Below are 12,839 nucleotides of genomic sequence, written 5' to 3'. Positions count from 1 at the left end.
ATTATTATAGTAATTATTAAATCAGTAATTACAGTGACACTCAATCGCCCACTGAAAACTCACAGTGCCTGAACATGGTTTAACATTTAAACTAATCCAGCACATTGTAAATTATTTAAATTTAAAATTATAATTATGATTCATTAATAACTGCTCTAAGAAAAATTAGACTCAAAGGAAAGTCCTCATTCTCAATGCTACATAATCAATTTGAATCAAAATGAATGTTACGTCTGAAGTTTCTCAGAAACTTAAAATAATGTAACTTATTACATGCTTTTTTGCTAAAAATGCTATATTTTTAAATTACTAATTACAAAAAAAGCATCAAATTTCCCTCATGGGATGTTTTTCAGTGCTGAACTCTTTAGAATCGAATACAGTCAAATAAAATCAAACAGAACGAACATTCCCAGGAATGTGCAATCAATACATTATTAAAGGGCATCAGTTAATCGCAAAAGGAGCTCCTGACATGATGAAAATGCTTAACACTGGTTATGTTTAACTGTCATTTTAGACCTGAATGTGCACCCTTGTAAGTTTGTTATATATGCATAGACACTAAAATTTATATCCACAAATCCCTTTTTATTACATAACTTTCATTATGTTAGTTGCAAAAAAAGCACCTGTTTTGTTCTTGTATTTGACTTCAATGCAGTTATGAACTGAAGCCAAGTTGGATGAAAAAAACTAAACAAGACTAAAAAAAACCCATCAGTAATCCAACATTTTTACCAAAAAGAATAAAGTTAATCTGAATATAAAGACTTAAATTAATCGAGAGGTACAGAGATAAAGTGAAATTTGGACCAATAGATTAGAAATGGAATCAAGAAACAATTAAAAATACACGTAAGGTTCATTAAGGAGATAAAGCTGGATGATAATAATTTAAAGAAAACAGGTAGAAATAACAGTGTTAGGAATGTAAATCATTCATTGTGTCATGAGGTTTCTTCCAGGTGAAATCAAGTCGTATAAAAATGAAGGATTTCATGGCTCTCGCTGTCAGGGTCTCTCCTGAGTGGGTCTGTTTCACTGCACCGTGCCGTTGCTGAACGCGGTGGGATTCTGGGACTGCCAGCGCCACAAGTCTTCACCTGTCAGACCAGGTAAACAGGAAATGACCTCAGCAAATGTGGATCACAGGACACAGTCAAGTGTGTTGGAAAAATCAGTCAGCAGCCTTTAGTAGGTTAAAGTAATAGTTAATACAGTTTTACCCCAGATGTAGTTGATCAGTCAAGACATGTTTGCCTAAATCGACTCGCCTGTCGAGCTGAGGAATTCCACCAGTTTTTAAAAACATTTTTGCATAATTCATTCATAAAGACGGAAACAAAGTCATTCAGAGTGGTCTGTTGTGAAATGGTCCACCGAAAAACAAAATGACCAATTTTACAGTGGTGGTGATAGGAACCAGGGGCTGCCATGTCTACAATACAAATATAGCCATTTTATTTACTATCCAAAATAAGGTGTGAACCTATATGTGTCCTCTGAGGTTTATATGTAATGTTGATGATGGTAAAACAGTGGTGAACTGAAAAAGGAGAAAATAAAAGATATTTTAAAATCTTTTATTGCAAAGCAATCAGGCAGCATATTCATAACCATTTCATTCCATAACTTTATGTGGGGCAGATTTAGAGGCAGTACACATTTTGAATGCCTTCCTATCACCACCACAGTGAACAATTCTGCCTCGGTGAGTTTCTCTAGAACGAAGCACTTCACACCAAACCACTCTGAATTACTTTGTCCACATCTCAACCACTGAATTCTGCAGAAACACTGACAAATCATTTGAAATGCCCTTTTAAATAATCACAAATAAAGTGGGTCATGTGGCTTTTGATACCGAATGACACTCCGTCCTCTATAAAAATGAACAGAAGTACAGATACAGTTTAGATGTTTTAACTATACTTGAACTGAACTATAGAAATGAGCTATATTTTGTCCAGCATTTCTAGCTGAATTCTTAACCCCGAGAATTTGTGAATCTTGTAGATTCATACATCCACACCACATGTGTCAGACTCCAGTCCCTGCAGGCCAGAACACTGCAGACTTCAGCCTCATTAAACACACCTGATTCAGCTCATCAGCTAATTAGCAAGGCCTTAATGGACTGAAGTCAGAGTGTTACATGAGGGAAAACGCTGATATCCGCAGCACTTTGGTCCAGCGGGTCCCCAGTTTGACAAGCCAGATCCACACTATTAAACTGCAACACACACACATTTTCTAAGCTGCTTATCCTACTGGGTCGCGGGGGGAGCTGGAGCCTATCCGAGGAGTCATTAGGTGGAAGGCAGGAAACACCCTGGACAGGTCACCAGTCCATCACAGGGCAGACAGACAGACACATACATTCACACATACAAGCACACCGAGGGGCAATTTAGCATCTCCAATTAATCTGACCGCATGTCTTTGGACTGTGGGAGGAAACCCACGCAGACACGGGGAGAACATACAAACTCCACAAAGAAAGGACGCTGGTCGCCCAGGTCCACGCCCAGGTCCAGGCCCTTCTTGCTGTGAGCGACAGTGCCGCCCTAAACTGCAACAGTTAATAGGACTTACTAATAAATCCTCTACAAATAAATCCAGTTTCACAGTCATTGGAAGCACAGATTATACGTACACATTCTCTCTAGGTCAAAATTGGCCTTCCAGCCCAGCTCTTTTTCCGCCAGACGAGGGTCTGCATAGCACGACGCGATGTCTCCGCTCCGCCGGGGGGCAATCTGATATGCAATCTGAAAAAAAAGAGAAAAATCTAATGCCATAAACAGATTCTACAAAAACTACCCAGAATACCACTGGAAGCTGATGTTAAGAAATGGGCGTCTTTATCTTTTCACATTGAATTTTTAAAAAATGAAATGAATTTCGTGTATAATTATTCACACCTCTCTTCCGGAAGCTTTCTCCATAGCCTTCACCATCTGCAGCACAGAGTAGCCAGTACCTGTGCCCAGATTATACACCTGCAGAGAGGAGGAGAGAGAAAGAAAAAGAGAAACAGAAAGACATGCGTAAACACAAGAAGAGAGGTGATATGGAAGAGAGAAGAAGCGAAAAGAAGGGAATTCTACCTTGCAGCCGCAGTTGTCCTTCAGTTTCTTGAGTGCAGCAATGTGTCCCTTTGCCAGATCCACTACATGAATGTAATCCCTCACTCCTACAAAGAAAGGGGAGAGAAAATGAAGCAAAGAAGATTCATAACACTAAAACTGCTTGTTCAGACTGTTCAAAAGTTTTGAATCACTTGTCTTATCAAATGATTTATTTTCTTATATATAAGAAATAGATCATATTTACAGTGGTTATTACATTATCAATGATTTTATTAAATATTTCACTTTTTAGGAACAATAGTTTTTCAATGGTGAATGAGTGTATTTATCTATTTATAGCTAATTTTGTCAAGTTACCTGCCTGAGATTTGATCATCTCTGTAATCCTTAAATGCTACATATCTTTCTCAGCTTTCACTTTCTCTTTCTTTAAATTCACCTAACCTGCTCATCACTCTGCACACAAGTAAAATTCCCAGTTGTTTACAGATTCCAAATTATAACAGCTCAAATGATCTGAAGTATATCGTCCCAAAAAAACATGAACTTGTAATAAAAGATTTTCGCACAATGTTATAATCATTCTATACATTTATCTGCAGCAAATTTGGTTTTATATTATTCTTACATTTTTATTTTATTTTGTATTATACACGCATACATACATTCTCTAAACCACTTTATCCTTCTGGGTCGCAGGGGGAGCTGGAGTCCATCTCAGCAGTCATTGGGCTGAGGCAAGAAACACCCTGGACAGGTCGCCAATCCATCACAGGGCAGACAGACAAACATACACATCCACACACATTCACACCGAGGGGCAATTTAGCATCTCCAATTAATCGGATTGCATGTCTTTGGACTGTGGGAGGAAACTGAGGAAACCCACGCAGACACGTGGAGAACATGCAAACTCCGCACAGAAAGGACCCTGGTCGCCCACGCGGGGAATCGAACCCAGACCCTTCTTACTATGAGGCGACAGTGCTACCCATACAGATGTTGACAGTATCCCCATCCATTACTATTACCTGTTCCATCAACTGTGTTGTAGTCATTTCCAAACACATTCAGATGTTTTCTTCTTCCAATAGCAACCTGGAACACCAACAAACAAAGCAGCCGTTACCAAAACTACTTCAAATCTGTAGTTTAGAACCCTTATTTGGTTCTGATTGGTCAAACCGGTTACCTGTGCCACACAGGGTAGAAGGTTATTTGGTATTCCCTGTGGGTCCTCACCGATCTGTCCTGAGATGTGAGCACCGATGGGGTTGAAGTACCTGAGCAACACCGCATTCCAGTCCTGGAAGAAGAGTCAGATTAGTGATTATGAGTCTGTACAGGAGAGAGTGAAGATGCCAGGGTTTGCAGGGTTTGTCTTGAATAAACTGCACATTCTTCATGTTCAACAATCTCTAACACCCTAATTTGACAGTTAGCTTGTGGGCTAAATCTGGGAAATCAGTGAAGAGAGCAGGTCCTACTGCTTTAGTACCAGTGTTTCAGCTCTGGTAGTTGGAGCTCTGTTTAAAGTGATTGCAATTTTCCTCTTTATCCCAAATAGGTTAACCAGCCAAGACATGTTTGGTGTCTGAATTGTGCTTCTTTAGTTTTGCACTGTAACTATGAGGCTAATGTACCTAACAAGTAATGGAAACTTATACTCCCCCAGTTAGCAGTGTGCAAACTGCAAACCTATGTTATTGTTTATAAAAATGGACGAACGTGTGGATAAAATTCAGGCTCCAAGACACTGCTACTGTTTTTAACCATGCAACAGCTTTGTTCATTCATGCATAAAAATAATATTAATAATAATAATACTAATAATTTACTCATATAGCACCTTTTCAAGACATGAGGTCAACTTACAGAGCATCAAAAACAGGCCAACAATGAAGCACAAGAATAACACAAGGAAAACAAAAAACAATAGGGAGAACAAAGATGTACAGTATTAATAAAATTGGTCATTAACCACCAAAGGAAATTCAAGAGGAAAAAACACTGCAAAGCAAAAGGAATTTCTGATGGGGAGTCGATTCTGAAAAAATGATTGTTCGACTTCAATGCATCTGGTGAGTTGACTCTTGGCCTGTGACTCTAAGAGTCTAAAGTTTTGGAGTTTTAGAGTTTTTTTTTTAGAGTTTTAGAGTTTTTTCACCGTAGTTGGCTCGAGGGTAGGGCTGGGTGATAAAACAATAATGATAATTATCACGATATAACTTTCCTCGATAGAACTATAAGAAATGTTTCGATATACGTTCTAGCGACAGCCCTGGTGGCGTTTTTCTACTGCAAGGATAATGATACTACTCCGCTGTCGCCACGAGAGGACGCACTTCTGAGTTTTTTGGCATGATTAGGGGTGGAGGGGGGTTCAAGGAGTGGCCAAATATACTTTAACAACGTCTGAAACGTGAAGTTATATACTCCCTGTTTGAGTGGAGCAAACAGTGATCTGTTCTCCTGTGACTGAGTGTGAGTGACGAGGTCAGTGGTGTAACTATACTGTCCTGTGAACTCACCTCTTTCCTGACATCTTAACAAGCTTTAGCAGCGTGAATCACGTCTGGTCCACACAACTACAGCACTGTGTGTTACAACACTCAGTCATATTTTAGCATTGGTGCATTTCCAAGCAACAAAAGTGAAAGAAAGAAGTGGGTTCAGGCAAAATAAATCCCTGATTTAAACGAAAGTAAACTGAGGAAGCTGTGAGGCACTGGAGAGTGGGAAAACGCCAGCTTCCCAGGCTAGCTGTTTTTAGCGGCTGGCTAACTTGGAGCAGCACTCTGTCTCTCGCACAACACGGTGAATTGATGTTACTGTAGAGCAAACAAGACAAAAAAAGCACCGATTTCAGTTTAAACGTACCTAAAAGGAGGACTCTGTTTGTCTAGTGTTAGAGAACCACACTGCAGTTAAAGCTTTTACACAGCGAGCGTCAGATATATTGCGGTTCACCCCTCAAACTATTATAATAGAATAGAGAAATCCAGACGTCTGCTAGCTGGTGTCTGAATACTGTGATAAGCTCTGACATGGATGTGGTAGGAGTGCTGGCAGTAAGGCGGTGTGATCCATCATTGACGTACCGAGTCAGCTAATGTTTGCTGTTTGTACTAAGCTGACATTGTTGAGAAACTAAACAGTTTAGCACTTGTAACCGGAGAGCCCAGCCAGCTAAAAATAATCTTTTCTTTCTTAAATTATGAATATTACAAAAATTGCAGCCGTGCTTTTCCAGCTGGTAAAAACAGCTGACCAGAAACTTTCTCCCACTCTCCCATGACAGATTTGTGAAATGTTCCACCGTTTGGCATTGAGTGTTTGTCATGTCAGTGTTTGTCATGTTCAGACCATAAAGGATAGTTTAAAACAGCAATTGACCACTTAGGAGCAAAAATCAGCCTTCAAACTTGAAAGAAATAATTGATTTGACATTTATCAAATCTTTTGACATTGAGATTTATAAAATCTATTTTTTATTCTTTTCTAAAGGCTTTCTCCAAGAAACAGAAAATTACAAAATAAATAAATGAAAAATAAAATCGTCATCTCCTCCTCAGAATCTGCACTTTCCACACAATTTCTCTCTTTGTTTTAATAAGCTGAGTGAGGAATAATTAAATAACACATAAAAGAAGACCACATCACTATATCACCTCTCTGATTAATACACACTGTGCAATATATCACAACTATTACTGTAATGACTATGTAAATATGTAAACAGATATACTTTTATTTTATTTCTCTTGTACTTTAACTTATGTCTAGATTTATTTCTATTTTTCTACATAGTATATGTAAGTTTATGTGCAATTATATGTGTTGCTACTGAAACACTGCAATTACCCTCCGGGATCAATAAAGTTCTGTCTGTCTGTCTGTCTGTCCGTTTGTCTGAAAGCCACGCGAGATCTAGGAGGGTTAAAGCTGAGCAGATAATCCAGAAACAGAGTACGTTGGTGGTCTAAAGCTCACCTCCAGTAGGTTGATTGTGCCTGTGAGGTTGACCCTGTAGTAGCGTAACGGCTGCTCCACTGATTCTCCCACCGCTTTCAGCCCAGCAAAGTGCATCACTGCATAGAACGAGTGCTGTGGGTCACAGAGAGAACCATGCAGTTACACAGTACCAACACTAGGGGGCAATATTATAACTGAGATTAACCATTAATAGTGATAGCTGTCACTTTTGCTATTGTCTATGTGTGATAGTGTATGTAACACTTACTAAATAGTTGTGTAATGAGTTACATTTACATTCAATATTCACAAGTTTCGGTCAATATTTATTATAATAACTGTCAATAACCCCAAATGTAACTAATCAGCCATGATTTGGTGTCTGAAGATTGCTTCTTTAGTTTTGCACTGTAACTAAGAGGCTAATGTGGCTAACAAGTTAGCATCCAGTAATCAATTACCTAAATTCACACTTTCACTAAAATACATAATGTAATCTCCAACTGATTAAAAAGCAAAGAAGCCCGCATAGCCCGTTGACTCCCTTTCCCTGGCCTCCGCCCGCCACCCATCTCCCTCTCGCTCTCCCTCTCTCCCTCCCTCCCTCCATCCCTCCGCGCCCCGGTGGCTCTCTCCCCGTTTCTGCGGGTTTCGTTCCGTCCTCCGACCCTCATACAAAACAACACACTCACTGACGACCCGGCTCGCTCGGTGTCCGATACGGTCTACACGTCCCACTTTCGCAAACCATCTCCATGTCTTTCGGCTACTTTGGTCGTGGTGGAGGTTTTTTTTCCTACCCCTCTAGCTTTAACTGATCACTTCCTGCTTAGCCCGAAAGACCGAAACCCGCTTGTGTGTGAGCCCAACACGGCTCCTGCTGATGTGGGTGTTCAGAGAGCCCGCCAGCGCTGCGGAGCCACTTAAAGGGGAACTCCACCGATTTTTCAAAATTGCTGTAAAATTAAATGGTTATGCTCTAAGCAGAGTCACCCGGAGAGGTTTGGTGTAAAACGCTTCGTTTCAGAGAAACTTGCAGAGTCAGAATTGTTCACAGTGGTGGTGATAGGAACCAGACGTCCACCTGTAAATGTCCCTTACAGAAACACATTAAACGAAGTGGTTAGATATACGCTGCCTAATGTCTGAGAAGTTTTTGGTCTAAGACGTATTTTAATCCATTATTCATGGTGGAGAGATAAATGAAGGCAAAAATAGTCCACAAAGAAAAATATTTTTTTCAGGTTATCACTACTTTACCATCATCAGCATCACATATAAAAACTCAGAATATACATGTAGGCTCACTGGTGGTTTTGGATAGTAACTAAAATGGCTATATTTGTGATGTGGGCCCCTGGTTCCTATCACCACCACTTTAAAGAAATCTGAGTCTGTAAGTTTCTCTGCAGATGAACCATTTCACACCAAACCACTCTGAATGGCTTCACATCGCAACCACTGAACTGGACAGAAATTTTGAAAAAGTGGTGGAGTTCCCCTTTAAAACCCAAGCGTCCCACCACAGCCTCCACACAGGCCTGCTTTCTGCTCGCACGAGCCACAGTTTCTCCAGAACGAGGCCGTAACTGATGTTTGCACACAAAAAAACAGTGACACTGAGTCTCCCGCGCGGGGAAAGTCATCAGCTCCGAACACTGCAGAGTCGATTCGAACCGAATCGAATCGTTCTAAACATTCACACGCGTTTATAATATGTAAATAAATTACATTTGTTATTACGTTTGCCACAGAGGTTATTATTAAATAACGGATGACCAAAATACTGACCAGCCCTCAACATTCATCAGCGGCACATGTTACAGTCAATCTGAATCAAGTCGAATCGAATCTAATGTTACCCCTGAACACTCGCCTGTGCTTACAATGATGTAAACGATTCAGTGGCGCTGAATCGCCCTTACTGATCCTCCTAAATCTTACACACTGCACTTTTAAACAGTAACGGGCAGAAAATCTTCCGAAATTAGAAGTAAAAAATCCATTACGTTGATTTAAAGTTGTTTGAGGTACTGGAAGGTGGAAAGTACGGAGCCCCGCTGGTGACATCCTGTATAAATAAAAATAATGTGTGGCCACGACTTAGTAAGGCATGGGAATGAAATTATTAAGTCGTGGCCACGACTTAATCATCTCATTCCCACGCCTTACTAAGTCGTGGCCACGCATTGGGATCTCGTTCCCACGCATTAATAAGGCGTGGCCACGCATTATTTTTATTTATACAGGATGTCACCAGCGGGGCTCCGTAGGAAAGCAATATAATCATGCCTTTTATTTCAAGGCGGACTGTATTAAATTCTGGCACAAATTCGGCATCTATTTTAATGCTTTAATGTATTTCAGTGTATTGTTTTTAGTAAAGAGAGTGATAACAGTGCCCTTGGGACAATAAGCTGGCCCCCCTTCCCCTCCCCCTCCCCCTGAGCAGTGAGTCGCGAACGCGCAGTGACAAAGCGGCACACAAACCTAAGAACACACTTTCCAGTCGGACCCTTTTAGGTGACGGCCCGTGTTTCCTTTGTGGAGTAGAAAGCGCTAAAGAGACCAAACAAAAAGAGGGAAAGGTGAGTAAAATGTTTGGTCAAATCTGTCTAAGTGTGCTACGTTAGTTGTATATACTAACAGTCATGCAGGCCAGCGATATTGAGAACGTGTTACATTACGAAATACGTTATGTATCTACGTACATGTATAGTGTTAGCCAGTTAGCTAACGCAGAAATCCCATTGTAGTGGTGCCATGATGTTTGTTTTCTGCTCTATAGTTGTTTCCAAAATGAAGAGGAGAAGTGTTATATATTTGCTCTTTATCCAAAAAAAAACAAAAAAAAACAGTCGTGCAGGAAGTCAGGCAAAACCGGATCTTTCAGGTTGGGTTTTCTTAAACGCGAGCGAGTCCAAAATGAATGGGTTAATAAGGAGCATTTGATCAAAATCATAGTTTATAAATGCTTAAACAATTTTAATGTAAAATAATCATTTCATGAACACAGAGCAGCATAAAACAATTTAACAGCGCTGTTATATTTGTAAGAGCTTTTAAACTCGAGTTATAGGAGTTTAAAACGGCGCCTCATGTACGTTCATGACGTCAGTGAGCGCGAACAGCCAATGAGCTGCTCCGCTCGCCAATCAATCATCACGCTCTAGCAGTAAAGCCCGCCTTCTGCTGCCCTAAACCCGTTTGCTGTAAAAGTAAATATTTCGGTAAGATTTCTTTGTTTTTTAGTGAAATACATCCTTCTACTTTCTAAAATTAAAGAAACGTTCTGGGTAAGTGATTAGAAACTGTTTGAACTTTTCGTTTTTAGCCGTTGAGCTCCATTCACTCCCATTCATTGAGGACTCGCTCGCGGGCGCCCTCTGCTGTTTAACAGTCCTGTTTTTGATATAACGGGGGGGCCAGGCTCCTCATAAACCGGCTCTGGTTATACATACCTAGATGCCCCCTTGCCTGTTGTTCTCTATGTGAGGCGATACGTCTGCGCGTCCGCCATGTTGGAGCGGTCAAGATCCGCTTGTGAATAAATGCACTTGTATTGAGAAATGACGAGTTCTTATGATTAAAGCGGCCACAACTTCCTTATTACTCAACCGATTTTCACCAAATTTGTTTTGTTATAATCCCCAGGCATAGATTAATTTAGGTTGCTCGGACTGCTCTCGGTAGCTTTTATTTCTTTAACGACTGATCGTGCTAATTAGCTGTCCGCACCGAGTTTAGCTCGAGCTCCGGTAGAAACATCAGCAAACCCATCAATATGTGAATCACTTCTAATCTTAATACACATATAAACAAAATAACCCTCCCAAAACACAGTAAGAAGGACGAAGCTGTATGTGTTCCTATTCGCCAGCTTCATCCGAGTTTCCCGTTTCACCTTAACTTTCTGGTGCCTGAAGCTGCACCATTTAAGGTGGAACGGGAAAATTCGAACAAGAAGCTGCTAACGTTAATCTATTACAAGGATTAAGGAATGCTATACTTTACCTACAAAGCAATACCATGACTGTAAATAAATAACTACTACATGAAGTTAAGATCCCCTGAATTGACTATTCAGTGAAATAAGCTTAATATAAAACCAGAGGAAAAACAATCATATCAACAGGTTCTCTGTGCATCACCAACCGCACGGCCATATCTACACAAGAACATCACACAAACCTGAGCGTGGATCGCTGTGTTCCCTCCGTTATATAATCCCATCCCGCTTTCTGAGAGCAATATTCTTGAAATAGTATAATATTGGACAGTGCCTTTCTCAAACTGCCGCTCTGTAATGGTACAGAGTGCAGTCCAGCAGCGATGTTGACCGCCCTAAAAGGGCGGCGCGGTTGACGTGCCCAACTGGACCCAACGCGGCATCTAGGTATGCATATCTATGGTTCTAACAGTGAAGACACAGTAGAGCAGGTAGAGACAGAAGGACGTTTTAGAAGTGAGGCCTGAGGGCGAGGTGGAAGCTGAGTGTGAGACAGGAAAAAATACATTTGCATTCATAGCCGTAACCATGATGTTAAAGAGCTCCCTGTTAGTCAGTTTATATGGTGTCTATAAACATTTGTAGGTTTGTGATTGCTTGAAAGTAACCTAAACATCCACATAATATTTATGTGTCCAAGGACTCTAATGGTAGACAGGAGAAGTAGTTCTAAGGTGGCCTGGTACAATATCCACCCCTGACTCGAATGTTAAAAGAATGACTCAGTGTACGGCTTTGCATGCAGACATTTTAGTCCTCCCAAAAGCTCACAGAACATAGTGAAAATGTAACTGAAAACTGCATCAATAAAACATTGAATGATATGGAGAGACTGGTGCTCACCCATCTGGAGAACATCACAGATCATCTGCCAGACACCCTGCAGTTTGCATACCAGGCAAACAGGTCGGTGGACGATGCAGTGAACATGGGACTCTTGCTTGAACACCCTGGAACGTATGCAAGAATTCTGTTCTTGGACATCAGCTCAGGCTTTAATACGATCATCCCAGGACAGCTACACAACAAACTGCTCCAACTCAGCGTGCCAACCCCCACCTGCCAGTGGACCACCAACTTCCTCACTGAGAGCAGCAGGCGAGGTTGGGAAAGTTCACCTCAAACACCCAGATCATCAGTACAGGCGCTCCACAGGGTTTTGTACTCTCACCATTGCTCATCCCTCTATACACCAATGACTGTAGCTCCACGGACCCCTCAGTCAAAACCTCGGAGTATGCAGATGACACTACAGTCATTGGTCTCATCCGAGACAGTGACGAGTCTGCTTACAGACGAGTGGTTGATCAGGTGGTCCTTTGGAGCAGCCACAACAACCTGGTGCTGAATACAACAAAACAGTGGAGATGACAGTGGAGGAGCCCTCCAACCCTGCCCGCACTCACCATCTGGAACAGAACTGTGGTGGCAGTAGAGTCCTGCAAGTTCCTGGGCACAACAATCACCAGGGACCTGAAGTGGGACAGCTCCATCATCAAGAGAGCCCAGCAGAGGATGTACTTCTTGCGTCAGCTGAGGAAGTTCAACCTGCCCCAGGAGCTGATGGTGATGACAGACTCTGTGTAGAACCGCACCACGTCCATCACAGTGTGGGGCAGCTCAGCCACCAAGCATGACCTCCACAGACCGCAACGCATCATCAGGTCTGCAGAGACGACAACTGGGGTTAAGTTACCCACATTGCTGGAACCGCATGCCTCCAGATCCAGGAAGCATGCAGAGAAGATCTCCACTGACTT

General features: G+C 41.4%; 1 protein-coding gene across 1 annotated transcript; it reads right to left on the bottom strand.

The window, feature by feature from the left end:
* Positions 1 to 570: 570 nt before the first annotated feature.
* Positions 571 to 7,880, bottom strand: LOC118823958 (UDP-glucose 4-epimerase-like). The gene is made up of 8 exons (XM_036593832.1): positions 7,763 to 7,880; positions 7,089 to 7,202; positions 4,288 to 4,401; positions 4,127 to 4,193; positions 3,114 to 3,199; positions 2,928 to 3,005; positions 2,660 to 2,774; positions 571 to 1,106 (listed from the first exon to the last, which is right to left on the bottom strand). Exons 2-8 carry the CDS (start codon positions 7,182 to 7,184, stop codon positions 1,042 to 1,044), a joined length of 621 nt encoding a protein of 206 aa, XP_036449725.1. The 5' UTR covers positions 7,185 to 7,202; positions 7,763 to 7,880; the 3' UTR covers positions 571 to 1,041.
* Positions 7,881 to 12,839: the final 4,959 nt, after the last annotated feature.

This window comes from Colossoma macropomum, unplaced genomic scaffold (genome assembly GCF_904425465.1).
Source record: "Colossoma macropomum unplaced genomic scaffold, Colossoma_macropomum, whole genome shotgun sequence".
NCBI lineage: Eukaryota > Metazoa > Chordata > Actinopteri > Characiformes > Serrasalmidae > Colossoma > Colossoma macropomum.
The sequence above is the reverse complement of the archived record's forward strand: the minus strand, read 5'-3'. Positions and strand labels throughout refer to the sequence as shown.

Coding starts and splice junctions, on each gene's coding strand:
- LOC118823958 (XM_036593832.1), bottom strand. CDS start 7,184: ATGCACTTTGCTGGGCTGAAAGCGGTGGGAGAATCAGTGGAGCAGCCG. Junction 4,402..7,088: donor GCACAATCAACCTACTGGAG/GTGAGCTTTAGA, acceptor CTCTTCTTCCAG/GACTGGAATGCGGTGTTGCT. Junction 2,775..2,927: donor AGAAAGCTTCCGGAAGAGAG/GTGTGAATAATT, acceptor CTTTTTTTTCAG/ATTGCATATCAGATTGCCCC.